This window comes from Notolabrus celidotus, chromosome 3 (genome assembly GCF_009762535.1).
Source record: "Notolabrus celidotus isolate fNotCel1 chromosome 3, fNotCel1.pri, whole genome shotgun sequence".
Lineage (NCBI taxonomy): Eukaryota > Metazoa > Chordata > Actinopteri > Labriformes > Labridae > Notolabrus > Notolabrus celidotus.
Genome location: NC_048274.1, coordinates 25,805,505 through 25,827,542, shown reverse-complemented (window position 1 = coordinate 25,827,542; position 22,038 = coordinate 25,805,505). Strand labels below are relative to the sequence as shown.

General features: G+C 39.2%; 1 protein-coding gene across 1 annotated transcript in view; it reads right to left on the bottom strand.

The window, feature by feature from the left end:
* LOC117810988 (frizzled-3-like) overlaps positions 1-22,038 on the bottom strand; it is a 30,631-nt gene that overhangs the window by 6,362 nt on the left and 2,231 nt on the right. Inside the window, exons 3-5 of the mRNA XM_034681012.1 lie at positions 1,434-1,630; positions 356-658; positions 96-258 (exon numbers count right to left, since the gene is read on the bottom strand). Coding sequence (XP_034536903.1) covers positions 96-258; positions 356-658; positions 1,434-1,630 — 663 coding nt within the window. The remainder of the gene's footprint in view (positions 1-95; positions 259-355; positions 659-1,433; positions 1,631-22,038) is intronic.

Genomic DNA, 22,038 nt, shown 5'->3' with positions numbered 1-22,038 from the left:
TCACAGAGTCTAAAAAAAGCGTAGGTATCAATGTTACAATAAGAAGCGTGATGTTATTTAGCTAGTGCTAAATGGACATTGACTCAAGTTCTCACCTTGTTGTGTGAGCCCTGTGTTATGGTTGAGGCTTTGAACTGGGCAGGGTTAACTGCATTACAAGCTACCCTGTCCTCCAACAGGAAGCCCAGAAAGAAAACCAGCGAGACCATGACATAACACACCGCATAGAAAATGATTGGCCGTTCAGGGTATCGAAACCTCAAGAAGGAAAAGAAAAAAAGAAAAAAAGTCACATTTTTTCCACTCAGTTAGGATATAAGATGGAAGATTTCATATAACATTCACCCATTCAAACCTGGTGACATCAATGAGAAAGGTTAGGAAGGTGAAGAGAGTTGCAGACAGACAGACAATGGAAATGACTCCTATGAAGTAGCGGATAAAGGTCAGCTCCTGTCGGTTGAAGAACATGGAAGGGCAGGGGGCAGAACAATCCCTCCTGCCCATGAATGTGTAACCGAGGTCAGGGTCGACTTTGAGCTCTCTGGGGCACCAGAAACCGTAGTCTCTCTGGACAGTCATGGATGACTGGTCGGTGGGGTCAGAGCTTGTTAGCAGGTCCTCTGGACGAGGATATGGCTCATCACATTCTGGGAACCTGGAAAAGAAGAAAGAAGGCATTAGATCAATTATCTGTTAACTATTCTTCCAGAGGCTCTTAATGATATTGTCTAGCTAAGAAAATCTGAAAACTCCTAAAACAGTAAAATGCCATGCAATTCAACAACACCATAAAAAAGACATAAGATGTAAAAGAGGAGTCAATGCCTCTCTCACGTTCTTCAAAAAAACCCCAGAACATTATAACTTTCCTGAAGGATGGATTTACTGCAGGGCTTTTGTATTACAAGGCATGAGTTTCAGCTAGGTGTCTTAAATAACAGAGCCACTGAGTGTTCAAAATGCAAATATAAATCTGTTTGAAAAGTCACAATGTTGAATGGAAACATTGCAAGAAGTAAGACAGGAAAGAAGAATAAAAAGACAGAAAAAAATACATTTCTGCTATGGAGATATTGAGGTTTAGAGTTAGGATGTATTGGTGTGGGACTAAAGTTGGCTTGAGTTCAAACAGAGGCAGCAAGCACAGGAAAAGAGCAGCATTGAGTTGAATGCCAAACACACTGCAGGCTAAGTCCTGAGTTAGCATATAGCAAACTGTATATTCAAAATAATTGTTCAGCATTATATTTTAAAGCATTGGAATAATATTACTTGCTCTGGAAGAACATATTTTTCAACATCCAAGAGCCTGACCAATACATATATTCTCCAATATTATCATGCCCATATGAGCCAATCATGAGTAAATGTTTGTATGTGTTTATATTTTCAATTACTGAGTTGATGTAAAATGCAATCACCATACACACCTGCTGCACTCCATGTCATCAGGCCAAGCTAGTCCAAATATCTCCATGAGTTTGCTGCACTCATCCTTGGCACGCTGGCAGAGGGATCGACATGGCAAGGACACCTGGCCATACTTAGTGCACACAGGGGCGTACAGGGCACACAGGAACATCCTCAGGTCCTCACTACACACCAGATTTACCATGGGATGAAAAGGCTGCAGAGACAGAGGAGGAGAGAAATTAGGAGGTTTTAGTTCATGTGTGAACACGTCATAAAGATCTTTTACATTAGGCAAAGAAAACTATAGTGAACAGTCAATCAAAAGTCACAAAACTAACACCCAAATTTCACGTTACATCACGATATCAGGGTGAACCAGCTTGACAAGCTTGTTATTAAATCTGCCATGCAAGTGGGAAAGGATGGGCTCGGGAAGAAGTTTACCACTATCAGTGGCACATATGAGGCTCATATTTACCCTGAAATAGCCATCAAAGAAGAAGGAGGGAGTGCCAGAGGAAGGACAAATAAGTCCTTACTTCTGTGCTGCAACGCATACTACTTAATATTCCATCAATATTTACAAGCTCATGAAATATGTATAGCGGCAATCAGATTACCAAACATCCCTTTGAAGTAGGGGGACAGCAAAGACGGACCTCTGAAGGTTGAGCCGCAGCCATGTGTCAATCCACTGAACAAACAAACAGCAGGGCTGTCCACACACTGAAGATGAGAGATCTGTTTCCTCTGATAGCTGTGTAAAGGTTAGAGAATCAGGCGGGGGACCTTCAAGCTGCTGGTTCAAATCCCCAGAATGATTGAAGAAATGTGAGAGGCTTCTTTTGATAACTTCTGCTGACGCTAAGCTAAATACAAATAAATTCTATATAAAAACAAGTAGGCTACAATCACTTGTCAGAGGTCTCTCTTTGTCAGCATGGTTAAGGTGATGACTACTTCTGCTCAGTCTGACGAAGTATTCCTCAATTTGTTCCAAAGAAACAAGTTATCCTTAAAAATATACTGGTATTTGATTGCTACATTAACTGTCAGATAGACTTGATTTGTAGGAAAATGCAGTATTATAAGTATACTAGCACCTTACATTTGAGCTGTTTGCTGGTTTTGTGCAATATGTACACCATAAGTATTTAAAATATTTGAATGATGCGCTCATTGATCAGCAACTGCCGGACATACGAAGTCCATCATAAGCTGTTTACATTTGGCTATGTGTGGGAAATGACCCGCATCTATTCAGCAATTCAAAAGTTCACATCATGTGGCTGCACTTAGGTAAAGTTTTCAATGAAGGCTTTCAAAGAGATAACAGGAAAATCAGAGCAGAACTGTAACGGCAAAGAAAAGAGACCAAAACAATATATCAAAACACTTAGCTTGATCGCACACAATACTGCACTATGAGTGTGTGTATAAAATATGTGTACGTGACACACAACAGTGCCTTTTCATTGACAATTTACCACAAAAGCTACAGTATGTGCTTACAGAGTGTATGAGTTCATTCAGGCAAATACCCATGCATCACTGAATGTATGAGTGTGTGTGTGTGTGGAGTCGGATCTACCAAGTGTGTTTTGATCGTTCTCAATTGCCATGTTCTAGATGTGCACATTGGAGTGATGTTCCACCAGTAAATGGGTGCAGCCGTGCATGAGCTGTCTGACATAGTTTTCAGAATTGCACAGAAGCACTTGTAAGTATGCACACAGGCATACACACACACCACTGTGGTTCATTCAATAATTCACACATTTTACAACCCATGCATTAATTTTTCTTGTGTGTTGCACGCAAGCTTCTCATGGTGGGGACAGAGAGAGAGGCTGGAAGGAGCTTTGATTCAGGACAAAACTTTGTAGTTGAGTGGATAAATTAAACATATTGTGTTGAGACAGAATAGCAAATGAATGAGGGATGCACTTTATTCATAAAACAGTGTAGTTTAATATTCTTTTTTTGTGGGAATAGCGGTAGAAAAAGGGTTAGTCATTGGTTAATCTCAAAGTGCATTTCTTGGTCTTTAGTGTTATTAGAGAAGATGATATGTTGCAGCTCAGTTCCTATTCATTGTGCCCTGTGATTGAACCAAAAACTTCTTAATATATAATTATGTTTGACTGTTAGACACTGACTCACAAGCACTTTCTGCAATGAACAGTGATGAAATGGTGGGAAAGTGTTGCTGCCTCTTTGACTACTTTAACTGTGAGGCGTAAGTAGCCAACTGTACAGAGCTGTGCCTGAATATTTGACTAATCATTATTACTTTTATTACTTTCATGACCATTGTTTTAGCATCATTTTTTATTTCATTCTATCTTCTTCTCTTTTAATTGTTTTTATTTTTTTCTTCTGGTATTTATGTAATTTTATTTAATTGATTGATTTTCTTTAAATTGATTTTATTTCATTTTATTTTTAAAGTATTTCACATCACATTCCTCTATCTTTTTTTAGCCTTGTATCGTATCTGTTGCTGTTTATTTCTGTCTCTCGGTTCTTTTGTGAAGCACTTTGGCCTGCATGCTCAAATGTATGAAAGGCGCTATATAAATAAAAATGAGTTGAGTTGAGTTGATCAGAATCCTATTTGCAAGGCCCGATCAAAAGAAAGTCCTGAATAATGGTGACATGCTACTTACGAATCACGTAAAATATGTTTTTTAATTTGAACCTGCAACACCTGGATTTTACATGATCTACACTACCAGTCAAAAGTTTGGAAACACCTTCTCATTCAAGGGTTTGTATTTATCTTAATTATTTGAAACACTGTAGATTAATATCAAAGACATCAAAACTATGAAAGAACATATATGGAATAATTTAATTAAAGTGTTGAAAAAAACAGAATATATTTTAGATTTTAGATTATGTAAAGTAGCCCCCTTTTTCCTTCATGACAGCTTTGCACACTGTTGGTATTCTTTTAGTATGCTTCATGAAGTGGTCTCCAGGAATGGTTTCTAATTAACATGAGCCTTGTCAAGAGTTCATTTGTAGAATAACTTGCCTTCTTAATGTGTTTGAGACCATCAGTTGTGTTGTTCAGAGGTAGGGTTAGTACACAGTGGATAGCCCTATTTGACTTCTGTTGTAATCCAGATTATGGCCAAACCAGATTATTTCATAGTTTTGATGTCTTCAGTGTTAATCTACAATGTTGAAAATAATTAAAATAAATAAAAACCATTGAATGAGAAGGTGTGTCCAAACTTTTGACTGGTAGTGTATACCATGTAATCTTTTCAGTCATGCTCTTTAGTAACAGAAAATATTTAATTTAATTAATTAATTTAATATTTAAACCAACTAAAGTTTCAGAAACACATACCTGCCCTGCTACAAGTGCTTATATGCTTCTTGATGAAGCCTCTGTAGAGTCATATTCAAAAATATTTCCTGTCTTGATGTTGGGTCTTTGTTAATAACGTGACATAGAGTAAGGTCTAGACCTTGTAAAAGCATCTAGAGATAGCGTTCGTTTTGATTTGGTGTGATTGATTGAAAAATAGTGGATTTCATCATCTTTAAATATGACATCAATAAGAAACAGGTATTTTAATGTACACATTTTACCAAATATAACCCAAAACTACAATGCACTACAATAGACTGCCGGTGTACCTCAAAGTGGAAACTGAGTGTATGTCCAAATAAAACAGATTCATTAGAATCTACATGGTCTACCATTACAGATACTGATGTCAGTTACACATGGCATTATCTCAGTTACATCTTTGTATGTAACCCTCTATCCTCCATACTCCATAATGTAGTGTGGGCATTGGGACAATGAGCAGATTCAATAAATGTGCAAAGAGTTTTTAACATCAATTAGGATCCGAGAGTTGTCTCTTATACCAAACAATAACTGGTCTGGGCTTTATCACTGTGAAAACACTCTGTCACTGTCCGTTTCCTTACTCATACTTCAAATACAAGCCCAAGGCCACACTTAACCGAGTGGTAGGTGCTTTCTGCATGAGCGTGTCTCCCTTAGCAGCAGAAAGGAGCCTTTCTTCATGTGTCCTCGTACTAACTCTACAACGAATATGAGTGTCCCCATTCTGCCCATTTCCCCTGTGCATGTTGGGTTATGTGTGTGGATGTGTGTCAGTGTTCTTGTATTCTGTACAAGTCTGCCCCAGTTATCATGCTTGCCAGTGCATGACTGTGTGTGTGTGTGTGTGTGTGTGTGTGTGTGTGTGTGTGTGTGTGTGTGTGTGTGTGTGATTTCTGTATGCAATTATTCTGACGGTCAAGGCAATTGCCCCCCATCTCCTACCACAAAGAGAATATTGATATTAAGTGGTTTAACTGTGCCACCCAACAGGAAAGGAGGGAGGAGGCAATCAGCTTTCTGTGAAGGACTACAGGGTTTTAGTTTTGTTAGCTGTGGTGGAGGGCCAGCGAAAGGGAAGCAAAGAAGTACATACAATCCTGGCCTGAAGGTGCAGACTGTCACTGAAAGATGGAGAGATGAGAAGAAGAGGTTACAAGACGTGGAGGAAATGTAGTGCATGAGTTTCCCACAATCAATCTCTCCCCTGCTTGTTTCTCCTTCCTTCCATCAATGAGTAGTGGACTGAATCCACTTAATAACATAGAAGAGAATTTACTTCCAGTCATTACAGCCAATAGGCACACAATAGATCTGTGTCCAGGGGCATTGCAGCTTCTCTAAACTGACATGAAAGCAGCCATGTCTGCAGTGCACCTGTGATGAAGCTACAATATAACCAAAAATAGGCTAAGTAATTATATATCCCTCAATGGACCTTCTTTATTTATTTGTGTTTTACTGCAATGTACCTGAAAAATGAAAGAGCTGCAGTCCTTTCGAAATTAGCACTGCCATGACTGAGCAAATTCATTTGCCAAGGCAATTCCCAATATAAAAGCATCCAAGTGCATTAGCATGGCTCTATGATATGATGTTGCTGATGTCTGCTTTGAATTTAAGTGACCCTGTTTCAGCACAAGCATGCACATTTTTTTAAGTCAAAGTTTCGACCTTCGATTAGAAAATGATTGAAGATGGTTTTTAGGGCAAATCAACATCACCATTGCAGCAATACAGACACTTTGCATGGTTTAAGCAGAAGTACTTTGGTCAAAACAAAAAAGATAAAAAATTGGAAAACTACATGTACAGAATAAAATGTTGTAGCTCAGCTTGACCGACATAAAGCACCAACTGGAATCTATATTTCTAAAAGGTCATTGTGCAAACCAAACAAAAACACCATCCATCATGTAATGCAACAGCTTGATGGCTCCCCCACTCTGCTTTTAAACAATATGAATGGTGGCTTGACCTCAGTCATTTGGGAATTATATCTTTAAAAACCCTTTTGGACATTCACAGATTGATCCTTCATTAGTGCTCTTGTTGCAGCACGAGTGATGTTGATTCATTTGTGATGTGGGAAACACTTTCGTCCAAAAGCAAGACAAATGGTACAATTGAAGAGTGTTTCCCTATAATATCAAGCCTTGGCATTAAAACATTTTAATTTATCAGAAGTTTGCACAAATTATTAATAATAAAAACATAAAAAATGCACATTTAGTATTAAGGTAAACTGGACAATAAAATAATTGAAAAAGAGCGCCTAGAGATGACAGAAAATCAAGGGGAAAGTTAACTATTTGACGATAGACTCTATATACAATGTATATAATGCAAATTTAAATACACTATGCTTTCGACTAACAGCTATCCAGCAAAATATTACATTACGCAATAAAATACTGATGGACAAAAGGTCTAATTCTTAATTCAACAATTGGTTTATTTGAGTGTGTGATTTACAGAGGCAATTGTGAGCACTCAGAATCGGAAGAGTAATGAGAAGCAGGGTGGTTTTTTTGACACAGAGGGGGGAAAAAAGCCCTTGACGGGTCCATCTCTTGTTCAATAGACGGATTAAGTTTCTTTCACTTTACTCCCTCTTTCCAAAGAAACCCAGGGGGAAGAAGGGAGGTGAAAAAAACTTCACATACAGGAAAAAAACAACAAAGAAATTGAAAAGAAGGACAGATGGAAAAAGGAGAACCTTCACATAATGCAAGTAATTACACTTTTTAGCAAGCAGGAGACAAATAATAACCACTGTAAAGCTGTCCATGAAAAGAAGGCAGCGCAGACAGCAGTGAATAGTGTAGGGAGTACTGCATGTAAAAATGTAATGCACCAAGCTGCTCTGGTATAAGTCGTATTATATTCTCAATAGTCCTGGTCAGAGTGTGTGTGTGTGTGTGTGTGTGTGTGTGTGTGTGTGTGTGTGTGTGTGTGTGTGTGTGTGTGTGTGTAATAACCAGTAAATATAACAAGGTGTCAGTGCACTCTTACACAGTATAGGCAGTCATCAGCTAGCCAGTTAGCCAGTTAGCCTAAGACATGCTGCCCGAAAGCTAACATATGGAAGACAATGACGACCATCTACAGAAGGATAAACTACATTTGTGTCAGGAGCCATATACGAATAAAAAGATAAGATTAGTTGGAAAAGTGTTCTGTTCATTTTTGCATCTTTATGGCCTGTTCTGCATCAGTCAACATTACAGGCCACAATTATCTATGTGAAGTTAATATTAGGACAGACATCACTGAGCACAATGTTAACCAGACAACTTACAAAAAAGTCTGATAGCTCAACTTAATTTTATGACTAGTAACACTCTTTCTTTCTCCACACCACCCTTTTCCTATTTACTCTCTCTCACTTACTTCCTCAGTTTTCCCCTTTCTGTTTAAAGTAAAAAGGTGTCTTTGCAGCGCGAATTTGAATTCAATGAATCGTAAAAGCTTCTCTGGGTTTTTATAAGTGTGTAATATTAATGAGTAGACTGTTTAGCCACTGGGTGTTATGTGTGGGGTATGTGTGTAGTTAAATGCATACATCAGTAGCAGAAAATCCAGTCAGCCAACTCTGCAGAAACTCATATACATTTCCTTGTGTATAAGAAGGAGGAGGAGGAGGAGAAGAAGGAGGAGGAGGAGAAGGAGGAGGAGGAGGAGGAGGGAAGGGAGGAGAAAAACTGGGGTGGAATGGAGAAAAGAGTTTCCCGGTGGATTAGGGAGTCAAATGGATCGGAAAGAGTGTTTAGAGTGTGAGAACCTGAGATGGACACACACATACACACATGTACACACACACTGGCTTCCTGAAACTGTCGCCGGCTTTGTGTTGTGGTCAGATCAAGGTGACAGGCTGCTGGGTCTAAGCCTCCAAAGAAACAGCTCCTGAACTGGCACCAAAGTTTGCTTTGAAAAAAATCCAACATTTAAGACTAAAGTTGTCCGACTAAGTGCTCTGGTGTTCGGCAAAGTTTTGCGGAATGTTATCTGGTCTGAGATTTTCATGAGCAATGCTGTCTTTGCCTGGGTAAGGCTTATCAGAGATTTTCATATCTCCATGTTGGTGTGTATGGCTGTTAAGACCTCCTTAGAGTGCCTCCAGGTCAGGATCATAATGCAGAAAACCACTCAAACAGAAAGCAGATCTTATTAAGAGCTATGAAACTATTTCAGGAATATTTTAAGTCTTCTTAGAAACCTGTACTGCATGTTTGGCTCTTTCATGTTTTTACTGACTCTTGTCTGACCTCAATCCCTTGAACCTGCACATTAAAAATCCAAAATGTTGATCTTTTAATGCACAAGCTCTATGCAGTGTACCATTTCTTGCACCTCTCTCTCTCTCTCTGACAGATGAGACAGATCAAGTTTTTTGCTACTCAACCTTGCCATCTGGACACATCACCCTCACATGCTAAGCATCTCTATCTCACTCTCTCTATCTCACTCTGAAATTAGTCGGTAAGGCCCTGCAGCACAGATGCTGTCAGACCATATCAGCCCTGACTCCATTAGCTACAATACAATCTAACATTCCTGCAACAATACCTCTCCAATAAGAACTAGATCTAAAATAGATCTTCCATTTCTCTGTCTCTCTGCAGTAACTGTAATATTCCTGTTCGCTTCTGCCTCCCTGCAGCCACTCCATTTTTCTTCCTCGCACTTAAGCTATTATCTGCATCCACCTTCACTGCATCCGTACATTAGAGCCAATTACATTCCCTCTCTCTGTCTCTGTCTCTCTCCCGAAGTGCATCATTTCAGTTCACAGTTGCCAAGCAATTACATGATCCCTCTATCTCCGTCTCCTTATACAATCTAGTCTCTTATTTCTATCTTTTCTGTCGAGTATACCTTTGTTTTCTTCCCTGAGCCTCTCTGTTCTACACTCAAACTGAAAAGATTTAATCTCAGAAATATTTCCACTTTTCCCATCATAAACATATGGTGCTTATATACAAATTCACACCAAGCACACACACACTCCCTCTTGGCTACGTGCGGCCCCTCCTCTGCTCTCACATGCTCATGAGAGAGACAGGCGTTGGCCATGAATAGATGAAGTGAACAGAGTGTGATGCTCTCCTCCCTAATCTCTGAAAAGACAGTTAAGAAAGGGGCACCCTTCTCTCACACTCTCTCCCTCTTTCATTCATTTGTTCGTTTATCCGTGTCCATCCATCGTTCAGTCAGGAGGACCCGACAAAGCCATTAATGGCATTCCCCTTCACGTTCATTTCCCCTCCTCTTTCCCTCCTATCTTCTTTCTCCTGTATTCATCTTTTATTTTCTTTGCCTCCCATTTTCTCCTGGCAATTATGCTGACATGCTCTTGTCCTCCTCCTTCACTTTTCCCTCTCCATTTTTCTCTTCTAACATCATCATTCATAGACTTCCCCTCCTTTTTATCCTGTCATTTCATGTTGACAAAAAAGCTACTTGGCAACACTGTCGACCTACTGTGTCGCTTATCCTTTCGTATCTTTTTAAATGTTACAATCTCAGAGCAATGTTTCCTTTCACTCACCCTGCTTCTTTTCTATCTCATCATACCCATACATTTTCTGATCTACTTACTTTCCCTTTGAAAAGACAGATAGCTACCTTACAACTTGAATTTTTTAAAAACTTTGGTTTGGGTATATTTTGTTTCTCAGAAAACCTCGTACTTTCATCAGACTTTTTGTTTTTCTCTTTTTAACCTGATTGACATTTAGTCAAGGTGGATTCTTTTTATATTTTTCTTTAGCATAAAAAAAGCCACAATTCACTGTTTCTCTGGTGTTGCATTACAACACTAGATCCAACAATTTAATTTGCTATACAGTTTAAATTTGAATATCTAGGCCTGTTAAGATGTGAACAAACCCTATAAACGAAATGTCGATTGACACCTCGTTAACACAGACTCAGCTTTCCACCAATGAATCCACCAATGTTTTGTGGAAACCTTAAGCTTTGGATTTGGTTTATAGTTGCCTTTCTTTCAGAGCTCAGTAGGCTTGGGATTCCGAATGAAGACTTCCAGCACAAGTAGCTGTGAGCTGTGAGCTGAATCCAGGTAAAATAGCAAAAGAAAAATAGTACCAAGCGTTAATAAGATCAATCCTGCTGCACAGGTTGTAGATTACTTCTACTACTTGCTACAGACTGGTAAGAAATCAATGAATGGTGAAAAAACAAAGAGGAATCTCACACTTAAGCTTGGGCTTTGTTAGTTAAGGAGAGAGAGAGTGAAGGATATGTGCTTGTTTAATCAGGTGCAGGAAAGCTTATTATCCTGGTTTAAGCTCCAGTTAGAAGCTTTGATTGGTTATAAAACAGACTGATATTAATACTGATACCTTTTTATGAGCTACAACATTAAACCAGGACTTCAGAATAAAGACAGACTATTTCTATCAAGTTATTTTATATGTCTGAAATCGCTGCAAGGGGATGGATGCCATGGGTTAACTGCACACTGCCAAAATGGCCCTTTATTTTTTGCATTTTCATGGCCAACATTTCCACTGAGTCATACACTTGTCTACTAAAATAAAGAGGAGTGAGATGACACAAAAGACAAACACAAACTGAAAGTTCCTCACAGGAGCTTGAAGTAGAGAACAGTATATTGTTTTTCTATCTCTGCTGTTGGGGCCTCATATTGGCAACAATACAGGCTTGTCTTTTAATTTGTATCATTTAAGATACATTATCAATTGCATAAAACATACCTAACTACTATCATGTTAATACCGCTCAAACTACAAAGAATAGAGATTTAACAGACCCTTTATTACTTGTATCTTCCAAGACAGATGGCACCAGAGATCAATGACCTAACTACAAATATAAATGTTCTATCTCCTCACTTTCCCTCTCAATAACAGCCCTTCCCCTCCTCCGCCTTCCCCGCCTTTCCTTGGTTTAGTCCAGAACATGCACGCATCATCCAATTTCCATCCCGTCCTCTGCCCTGCCAGTCTGTCTTTCTATCTGTCTCTCCATTCCTCCTCTTCCCTCTCTGCCTATTTAACTACCATGGCAACAGGTGATGTGAAGGCTCACAGGGACACGTCTCATTCAGGATAACAGAGCTAAGCACATGAGTGTGCGCTGACAACACACACACACACACACACACACACACACACACACACACACACACACACACACACACTCACACTCACACTCACACTCACACTCACACTCCTAGGCAGACAGAAACCATCCAAAAGGTATAGCAAACAAGCTCGAACAAAGAGTGACACAATAAGAGTGTGAAAGTGAGTGTGAAAAGAAACTGAGAGGCGTAGGAGAGAGGGTCACATTAAATGATAGAGATGTAGATGGGGGGCCAAGAGTGAGACAATGGAGTTGAATCAGATGGCACCCTCACATGTCCTAACACCATCCAAGCTGCCTGCGCCTACCCATCTGTTAAACACTTTCATCTATGCTATGTTACAAAAATGCTTCTGAGGAATCAGGAGTTTGCGTTTTGCAAACTGGTGCAAATAATTCAATTTAAAAGTATTAAATAAATACTAAAAGATTTAGAAAATGAATGCTACGGACCCCCTGAAGTCCCAAAAAGAAATATTTTTTATTTTGTGCGCACAATATAACTATAACCTCTCCAGCAAATTCAGATGTATATTGTCAACATAAAGCCAAATAGAGGACACTAATTTAATAAAGTTGTACTTCATATTATAGCTGCTCTTGTAGACATAGTACTTCGCTTACTGAAAGACAACAGGCTCAGCCGGAGTCATTTCACTGACAGACACTCCCCCTTATCGAACATTACTCACTGATTGGACGCTGCAGCGGCTCGGACATCTCTGAAACTTCACAGCACCTGAGTTTAATAACGGCGAAAAGACGTACCTTAAAACAGTCCCAAAGATCATAAACATACATCGCTTTCTAAACAGTCGGTATGTGATGAGCTGAGATTAAAATTGTTTGATGTGAGTTTTAAACACAAAATACTGAACATAAAAGTAAAATCATAAAATCAATATAACAGAGGATTAGTCCCAAGTTTTATAGGCCTATCTGTTTGTTTAGTTCAGATTCATTGCATAAAGAAATTGAGTCATAAAGCCTAATATCATAGATAGAATAGAAACATTCAAGCAATATAATTATCTCGTGGGCACAAGATAAGAATATTTTTTTTGGGGGGGGGGGGGGGGGGGGGGGGGGGGGGGACTTCAGGGGCTCAGTGGAATGCATTATGTTCTGATTGAGAAACTTAAAATAACTTCTAAAAATTTAATTAAACTAGAAGTAAGAATAATTGTTACCCCTCAATTACAATTACAACTCACATATGAGGGTGTTGGCGGTCAAAATCTAAATATCAGCTTTGTAATTCTCACCAGCTAAATCCTTGGTTAAAACACTGTCTGTGCAAAATGTCTGCTGTTCATTTAATCATTACTCAGGAAAGGGAGTAATAGTCAGCTTCATAACCCACCGAACTGTGTTATTCAGTCACTCCCAACATTCACTAATAGAATCTGTAAGTCGGGGAGGTGGGGAGACTGAAATTGACTAACAGTGTGAGTCAGAGTGCGTGGGAGGCTTGGACCACTGTTGGGAGGTGTAGATGGGAAATAGATGAGGACAAGACAAAAAGCACCATATGCAGTAGATTAACTCACTGCTTTGTAACCAGTGCATATTTATTCATGTCTTAACAATGAACTCTGCAGAACAGAATTTATTTACATTCAGACCAAGAAAGATAAGTTTGTGCCAGAAACAGCATTACAAGCAAGCCCATTTCCCCAAATCTAAAAGGCATCGTGTCTGCAACATGCAAGGTCTGAGCTGATTTAACCAGTTTAAAAATCCATGTGATTATATGCTTTTATGTGTGAGCTATTTTGGGAGAGTTAAGAGTTGCATGAGTCTCGATAAGTGCACAATTAGTGGAACCAGAGCTCTTAATGCTGACGCTGGTCCTGACCTGCAGAATGCTGAAAATGTTAGAGCTGCCTTGTGTTGAGTGGCTTTGCGTGAGAAGGGGATCAATGATGTGAGTGTTTGTGTGTATGTTAGTGTGAAGCTGGGCTTAACAGTGAGGGTTAAACATCTCTTACCAGACATACACACACACATGCAGATCCCAGGCTGGTCATGGGTTAGATTAAGACCATAATACATGGATAACCTATATTTATGTGTTGAACTTAATAAGGCTGTACGAGGGTGTGTGAAGGTAACAGGGCAGATCTAGTTAAATATTAAATTCTGGAAGGACCTGGGAGAGTATCTCTATTTGTCTATGTATTAGGATGGGCTTAGGATGGATGGACGGACAAAAGAGAGCTGAACAAGAGCAGAAATGTATACATAAGAACTTGGACACGCCATGCATTTTAATACTAGCACCGGTATGATAAGTCTATTATGTAACTGACAGATTACATTCAATTACAGAAAATACATCAAAACGATTTAGACTCTGACAGCACATTTTGCTTGACATATCCTTCCTATCTGAATTGCACAACAACACTCTCCAGTAACGGCAAACTGCCAAACATGAATACGAGTGCCAGCTTGTCAAATGGGATTTGTTTTCCCTGTTTTAAATCAATGAAATTCAAAAATCCTGTCTTTGAATATTCCAGGAGAATGAATGTTGTACTATGGGCTCCCATGAGGTTTGTCTTTCTCTTTTTTTTTTGCTTTTTTTTTGGGTAACATTTTCTGGTATTTACGGTTAACCTACAAACTGCATTTATATTCCCAAAGTAATGTAATTAACAGATGATATTACATACACAAAAATAAGGATCTACTTTATAATAGAAGTGTTAACAGAACAAGTTGAAAAAAAGTAGGAATTGGAACAGGAGGGATGTTCTCTTGCATTTTTTGACTTGCTGCAGTCACATCAAAAGCACACAACAACATATTGTCCCAGCAGCATAACAAAAGAGTAAGTGGGTTTGGGAAGCAATGTTTTCTCGCTTCATAAATTCATGGAAATATGTGCTGCTATATATACAGTTTGCTTCAGAGTAGAGTTTGAGCAGTTGAAATTCGCTCCAAAGATTCCTTAAATCTCTCTTTGCTTGGCATTGGGAGGCTGGATAAGCAGTGGTGGCAGCTATGCTGATAGGAACAGTCTGCCAAAACACAGCACCAGGCCGTGCCTTTGTTCTGTGCATAAATAAATGATTGCTTCATTAAGGCCAGCAACTTCAATAGACTGTTAGAGTAAGCAGGATAATTGAGAGTTTAACTGAAATAAAAAGGAACTTTTACATTGAATGAAGACCTGTCCGTCTCCACCAGTGAATAGGGTAATCAGCCTCTTCAGATGCACTGAAAACCATGAACACACATTCACGCTCACACCCACACTCTCTCACACACACACACACACACACACACACACACACACACACACACACACACACACACACACACACACACACACACATATACAAGTATCCACACAAAACACACCTCTATAAAAACCTAATTCTTTCTTTTTTATTCACACACACACAAAGAGGAAAAACACAACAGACCACACTTCAGCACAACAAGCCTCGAACTCTCCAAACTTGGCACACACAGACTCTTTCTGTCGAGGAGACCTGGTGGCCCCAGGGTGGCCCTTTTTAAACAGAGCAGTATTATTTTGAAAGACAGGACCCCATGCTGAGGGAAACACAAACACCGGAGACAGTAGGGTCTAAAGACTTTACACAACCTGTCAATCAGTCAGTGTTTCCTTCTATTCGTTTTCTGACGCATTCTTTCTGTTCAAACTGCCCCACACTATTCTTTCTTTAAATACTTTGCCCCTTTCTTTCCCCCTGTTGTTGTTTTTTACTCCTCATGATTAACATATCTACATTTGCAACCAATGAATACCAGCAAAATATTCACCTTTCCAACCACCCTTTGTTTAAAAAATAACAGCTAAAGAAAAACAACCAATAGCAAATTGATTATTAATAATTTAATATTGACTTTTTAAAGGAGTTCAGAAAAGAGTTTCCCTCACCAAAACCACTTAACCACAGAAAACACAGCATACATTTTAGCTCAATTTGCTTTCAACCCCTTACAATTTAAATTGGGTATCATTTTCTTTGATTGACCTTGTAAGCATCACATTACCGTCAAATAGCTTTCTGTCCATGTAACTAAAACCCTACTTAATGAAGGCAGAATGCATGACTGTGTTACACTTAAGAGGTTAGTGCCAGCTCCCTACAGTAAGTTGAATACTTAAACCTATAGAAAGAACAAACCTGGATCCATTACTTGAAGTATGAGATTAAAGAGTTAGACTGATTATTTCAGATGAATGCATACAATGAGGAAAACCATGCAACCTTAAAACATGTAAAGATTATGAGAGATTAAGACAAACACAGACTGATGAAAGAATACAGTAAGGAAAACTATGCAACCTTTTTATCAGTATGCTGTCAGCCTGAATGTTGCATTGGCAAAAGAAGAAAAGACCTCATTAGGCTGCAGGGTCTTATATCACTAATACACTTAGACTGTCTGGGTTGCTTTCAAATGTGGGAATCAGTAACCACAGAAATGTGATCAGTAGCAAAGGTGGGTTTTAAAATAATCAGGTCTTTACAGAAAATCCCCAGCCTTAATTTGATTTCTCTAAATAACCTGATTTTGAAGCAGGCATGTAAACAGAGTGACTGACAGCTCCAAGGCCCTTCATTCAGAGCTAGGATTGCTGTCTATTTGCTTTACAAACAGTGTGCTCCATTGTACGCCAAATGAGCCATTCTTAGCTGACTGTTAGACCCGGGGCTTTCTAATCTTCTTCACTTCAGGATCCAAATTAAAAAGGACTGGTCTGGAATTGTCTGAATTCAATGAGGTAAAATGTCATGTCCACAAAGAATATACCTCGGCTGTAAAGGTTTTTTTTTCTACACAGATTTTTTTAAGCCATGTGAAAAGGGTACCAGAGGGATTTTCATATACAACTAGATTGTCATCAACGTATTATATGATATGATTTTATAAATATAAGCATATGTTATTATAGTACAATGTTAAACAGTTGTCTTTCTTGCATTAGACATTTGTACTTGCTCAGGGCTCATTTACCCCTTTTCCACCCAGGCAGTTTCTGGGCCAGTTCAGAGCCGGTGCTCAATTTAGAACCAGTTCTTTGTGTTTTGACTGCGAGAGATTCAGCTCTCAGCTATGAAAAAAGGTTCTAGAGCAGAACCAACTCTCTGCTGGTCTAGAACCACCGAATGTCAGGGGTGAGGTGCGCGGTTGCCGTGACAAAAATGACAAACCAGATGAGTTTCCGCCATCTTCCTGCAGTGAAAAAATAAAAAAGACAAAGCTAATGGATTCCAAGGCTAAGCAGTGGTCGGTCGAGGAAACAAACTGCCTCCTTGCTGTTTTGTCCTCGCAGGAGATGCAAAACAAGCTGGAGGGATCGACCAGGACTAAATCAAGGGAAACTTTGCACTAGCACTGCTGGGAAAAACAGTCATGTAGAAGTGATGTCATGATGTGGCTCTTCCACGGTCTCAAGTGGGTGGAAAAAAAACTGGTGCCAAGTTGGTTTGCAAGTTGAACCAGTTCCAAACCAGCGTGAGCACCAGCCCAGGTTCGTGTTGGTCAAAAAGGGGTAATAGTGTAAAAAAAATGTTCAACAAACAAGCAAACAAATTGAGGATCAAGGGCTTTGGTTGGAATAATGCAGGACTGTGGCCGAGACTATGCTGTTACTTCTGCCTTACTGATTTAAATTGGGTAACATTAATCCAATTGCATAATTACAGGACAAAGCCAGAGGATGCTACACACATAGAATAAAATCCATTCCAAGAGGCCAAATATCTCCCCATTAACTCAAGACTAACCCCTCTAACAAAGCCAACATCTGGGCTGCCAAGGCCTTGGGCACTGTAACACTTGCTTGATGCATGCTGCCTATTAGTCTCTACTTCTATATCCATTTCTGCTTTATGTTCATGATATATTAGATTTTCTTTTTTTTCAATCACTGTAAAGCACTTTGATTTGTATGAAAGGTGCTCTATAAATAAAGCTTGATTGATTGATTACATAATCATTTATTTATCAAATGACAAACGGGCAAGATGAGCCACTTCTCTATTTCATGACTGTCTGTTTGACAGCACATTGTATAATTAATACTGCACTGGTGGTCTAGGGTGTTTAAAAACTTTAATGACAGACAGAACCTTGAGGTGTATCAAACCATACCAATAAAAAAACTCAGGCTCCCGGATCAATTCTTGCCTCTCTGAGCTGACACAATCCCAGTGATGTCTTATGTCTTAATCTCTTTGTTTTATATGGACAACAAATAATGTCACAACCTGAAGCACATCCCCAGGGAACCATAACATGCTGTGGCAGATGGACAGTACAGGCCATATTCCTGAGTGACATGCAGGAACAAAAGCAAACACACACACACACACACACACACACACACACACACACACACACACACACACACACACACACACACACACACACACACACACACACACACACACACACACATTTCCACAGAAATCATTTCACTTGTCACACAATCTCCCATTTGAGATTCATTTCCCTTCTCTTCCACTTCTCCCTCTCATGTTTCAGTCTCTCTCACCATCTTCTCGCAGGTTTAATTGACTATTGTGGCAGATGGGGGTGGCTGTTGGTCTGTAGGAATCAATGTCTTCATTGTGGGACTGAGAGAGAGATTAGCAGCTAGTTAGCACTAGTGAGAAATGACAGCTGGCACCGTTAACCTCCCCCTGTCACTCATACAGGACATACTAGCATACAGTTAGCCTGAAGCCAGACTCTGCACTAAGACACACAGGATAAATGTAACTTCACCTTGAGCCTGTCACTCAAACAATGACTAAAAGTGGACATGTCACTCATGCACACACACAGGGGGATAAGCTTTTTTTTTTTGCTTGGCATGACAACGAAGAAGGCAGCGGGAGAAAATGCAATATTTTCAATGTCAGCCAAAAGAGATGAATCAACATCAGCCCAACTGTGTTTGAGTCAAGGGCTTGAATATGTCACAACCTTTTACTTGAAGATGACTCATAATAAAAATAAATAGTACATGACGGCCACAGCCCACTGGACTGATTTATTTTAATTGTAAGAAAGCCAAGACATGGAAGCTTTGCCACTGAGGCAGAGCAAACATTCATCATGTGATGCGACCCAAAAAGTGATAACAACAGCTGCTGACAATCGTTCCAGCTTCATGAAGGAATCTGAACTACTTCACGCTAATTTGGCAGCAGTTGTTTAGGCCTCATTTTTCTCTACTTGCTCTAAATGAGAGTCTCATGCGATAACTTTTATTGTGAATTGGCACTACATAGATAAAATAATTTAATGATTAATTGGTTTATTTGATTACACTAACCAAACACAACAGCTCTGACTTTGACATTGCAGAGCAATAATTGTAATGAACAGTGCTTTCTTTTCACATCTGTATATTAAAGAAAACATATTCAATCAATCAATAAATCAATCTTTATTTGTATAGCGCCAAATCACAACAAACATTATCACAAGACGCTTTTACAAACATAGCAAGTCTAGACCGTACTCTATGTTAAATTATTAACAGAGACCCAACACCAAGACAGGATAAGACTCAGTCTTACCCCATCTTAATCCACCATGAGCATTGCACTTCACAGTATTAAGCTAGTTACAGTGGCGAGGAAAACTTTTAACAGGCAGAAACCTCAAGCAGAACCAGAGTCATGTTAGACAGCCATCTGCCTTGACCAAGTTAGGGTTGGAAAGAGGAACAGAGGAGAATAAGAAAAAGATAGAGCGATGATAGTGATGAGACGAGTAGTAGTAGTAGTAGCTGTTGCCAGCACGTCCGCATCAGCTGGAGTCTGGAATGTCAGCAGCATTTGAGAAGAGTGCCTAATAAACGTGTCAGTCCAGATGTTATCCCTATGGATATTTATACAGCTGTACTGCACTACTGTTCCTATTCATATAGGGTTAAAATGATTCTGCTACAACAATATATAATCCTGTATATAATCCCATCAGCATATTTTAAGATACCTAAGGAATTGGCAAGAAAAAGTATCCTTATTTAAGAATACTTTTTGAATAGAAATACATAAACACATGCATGTATATGCAAAATTGTACACACAAGTTGGTATTATGGAGCCACTATCCCAACTATCCCATTAAAATCCCTCCAGGGTTCCCAGCAGGACTACCCCGCCTGCTCAAAGCAGACAAGAGCAGGCACACTACCAGGTCTCATGTTGCTGCTCCACCATCTTCAAAAAAGATGTCTCCTCCATGACTGCAGGGACTGAGGGTGTCAGTTACTTGGCTCCTTCTTCATCTGGGTCAAATCAAGTTCAACAACAGACGTGTCTTACAATCCCTAACACAGTGTGTTTTGACATGGCACAAGGGAATTTACTTGATCTGAATATTTGCACAATCCTTACTCTGCTGAGTGAATCCTGTGCCTATAAGAGTTTTATCGCCCATTCAAAACGCGCTCAGCAAATTCAAAATGCATGCCTGTCAATCCCATATAAAGCTGTTTTTTAATGCCTCTATTTACAGAGGAGAAAAAGGGAGCGCCTGACAGCAGTGATCTACTGCATATTTTGACAAGAGTAAATGTTGGAAATCCTTCTCTGTGATTAAATATTCAGGGAGCCACAAAATAGAGAATTTTGGTTTGATCTTTTGGCTGACATTCATCTGCTTTTGACACAGGAAATATTATCTAAACATCAACTCAAAACAAAAATCCCCCAAGATTAAACACGCAATATGCACACAGCCAACATGAGTCTTGTTCAAATTCATCTGCTTTTCAGCAGGGGTAATTTAATATGCCAACTATGAACAGCTGGAAGCAGAATTAATTCCATCGACTGTTTGTTATCTTTCAATGCTGCTTAGACTATAAGCCTTGGTGTATACATGGTAGCCAAAATATGGGTAAAACTATGCCAAGCAACATGTGTAGAGGGACTTTTGTTCACAGACATGTGGACTGATGAATAGACACAAAAACATGACAATCTGAAAGTCTGTTGTTAAAAAAAGCTTTTAAATCAGGCTGGGTCTTATCTATAAAGATGTTGTGTTTTCTTTGTATTGAATAACAGATCTTTTTAAAATTATTAGGTAGTCTGCTGGTAGTTTAGTATTGTACAACCACCACACCCAACCCATAAATGTCTACATCTCAAACACAGTGCCTCACAAGGCCTTTGGTACTGACAAATATGTGCTGCAAACGGGTAATTACAGTCTTGTTATTGAGCAACACCTCGCTCTGCGCCGTTCTTTCCTCTCTGAGGGCTAACAAAGGAGAGGTAACATGATCTTGATGGACGGTGTGTGTCTACTGTTGCACATAGACAGTTTGCATTGCAGCCCTGTTTTGCTCACTAATAAATATTCTTAAAGAAGTCTCAGTCACATAATCACAATCAACAACTTTCTGATTGAAAAGGTCTTTCGCCGCTGCTGCTGTTTAGATTGACTTTCAGCTACAGCTCATGTAAGAGGAAGGGCTATGAGAGAGTCCATACACATCCATCTTTGTCTACCTGGAACAGTGACATGTAGTGATGGAGCTGCAACATGAGGAGATCACCTATCACCTTTTCTCAACATGTTTCACTGCTCCTGCTACCTCTTTGATATTCCATGCCTGTGTGAAAGCCACTTTACTCCTACATGAAGTGTGGCTCATGTATCCAATTTGTTCTACAACAGCATGCAGATAATGCGTAATGAGGCAATTTTATAAAAAGCACCCTTTTTCAGTGAACAGCCAGGCCTCACAATTTTCAGAGCAAACTGTGTACTTTCTAATGATAAGGGATATTGGTGATTTCAAGGTTTATAACTTGTGTTGTTAAATGTTTGCACTGGATTAAAAAATAATGTCTGTAAACTGACTATTATTATTAACACAGAGACCAAATAACAAATGTGTCTAAAAAAGATCAACATCTTCTTACCTTTGACAACATTTCTTGTGACATTTAAGAACCTTAATTTACACACACACCTGAACCATCCTAGTCTCTGACATTGTTGTTTAACACTTTGTGTGAAATCCTTTTGTATACAGCAGGTACATGACACTACAATGTGAAATGCTGGCGATTGTTGCTTTGTAGTTGTTTCAGTTT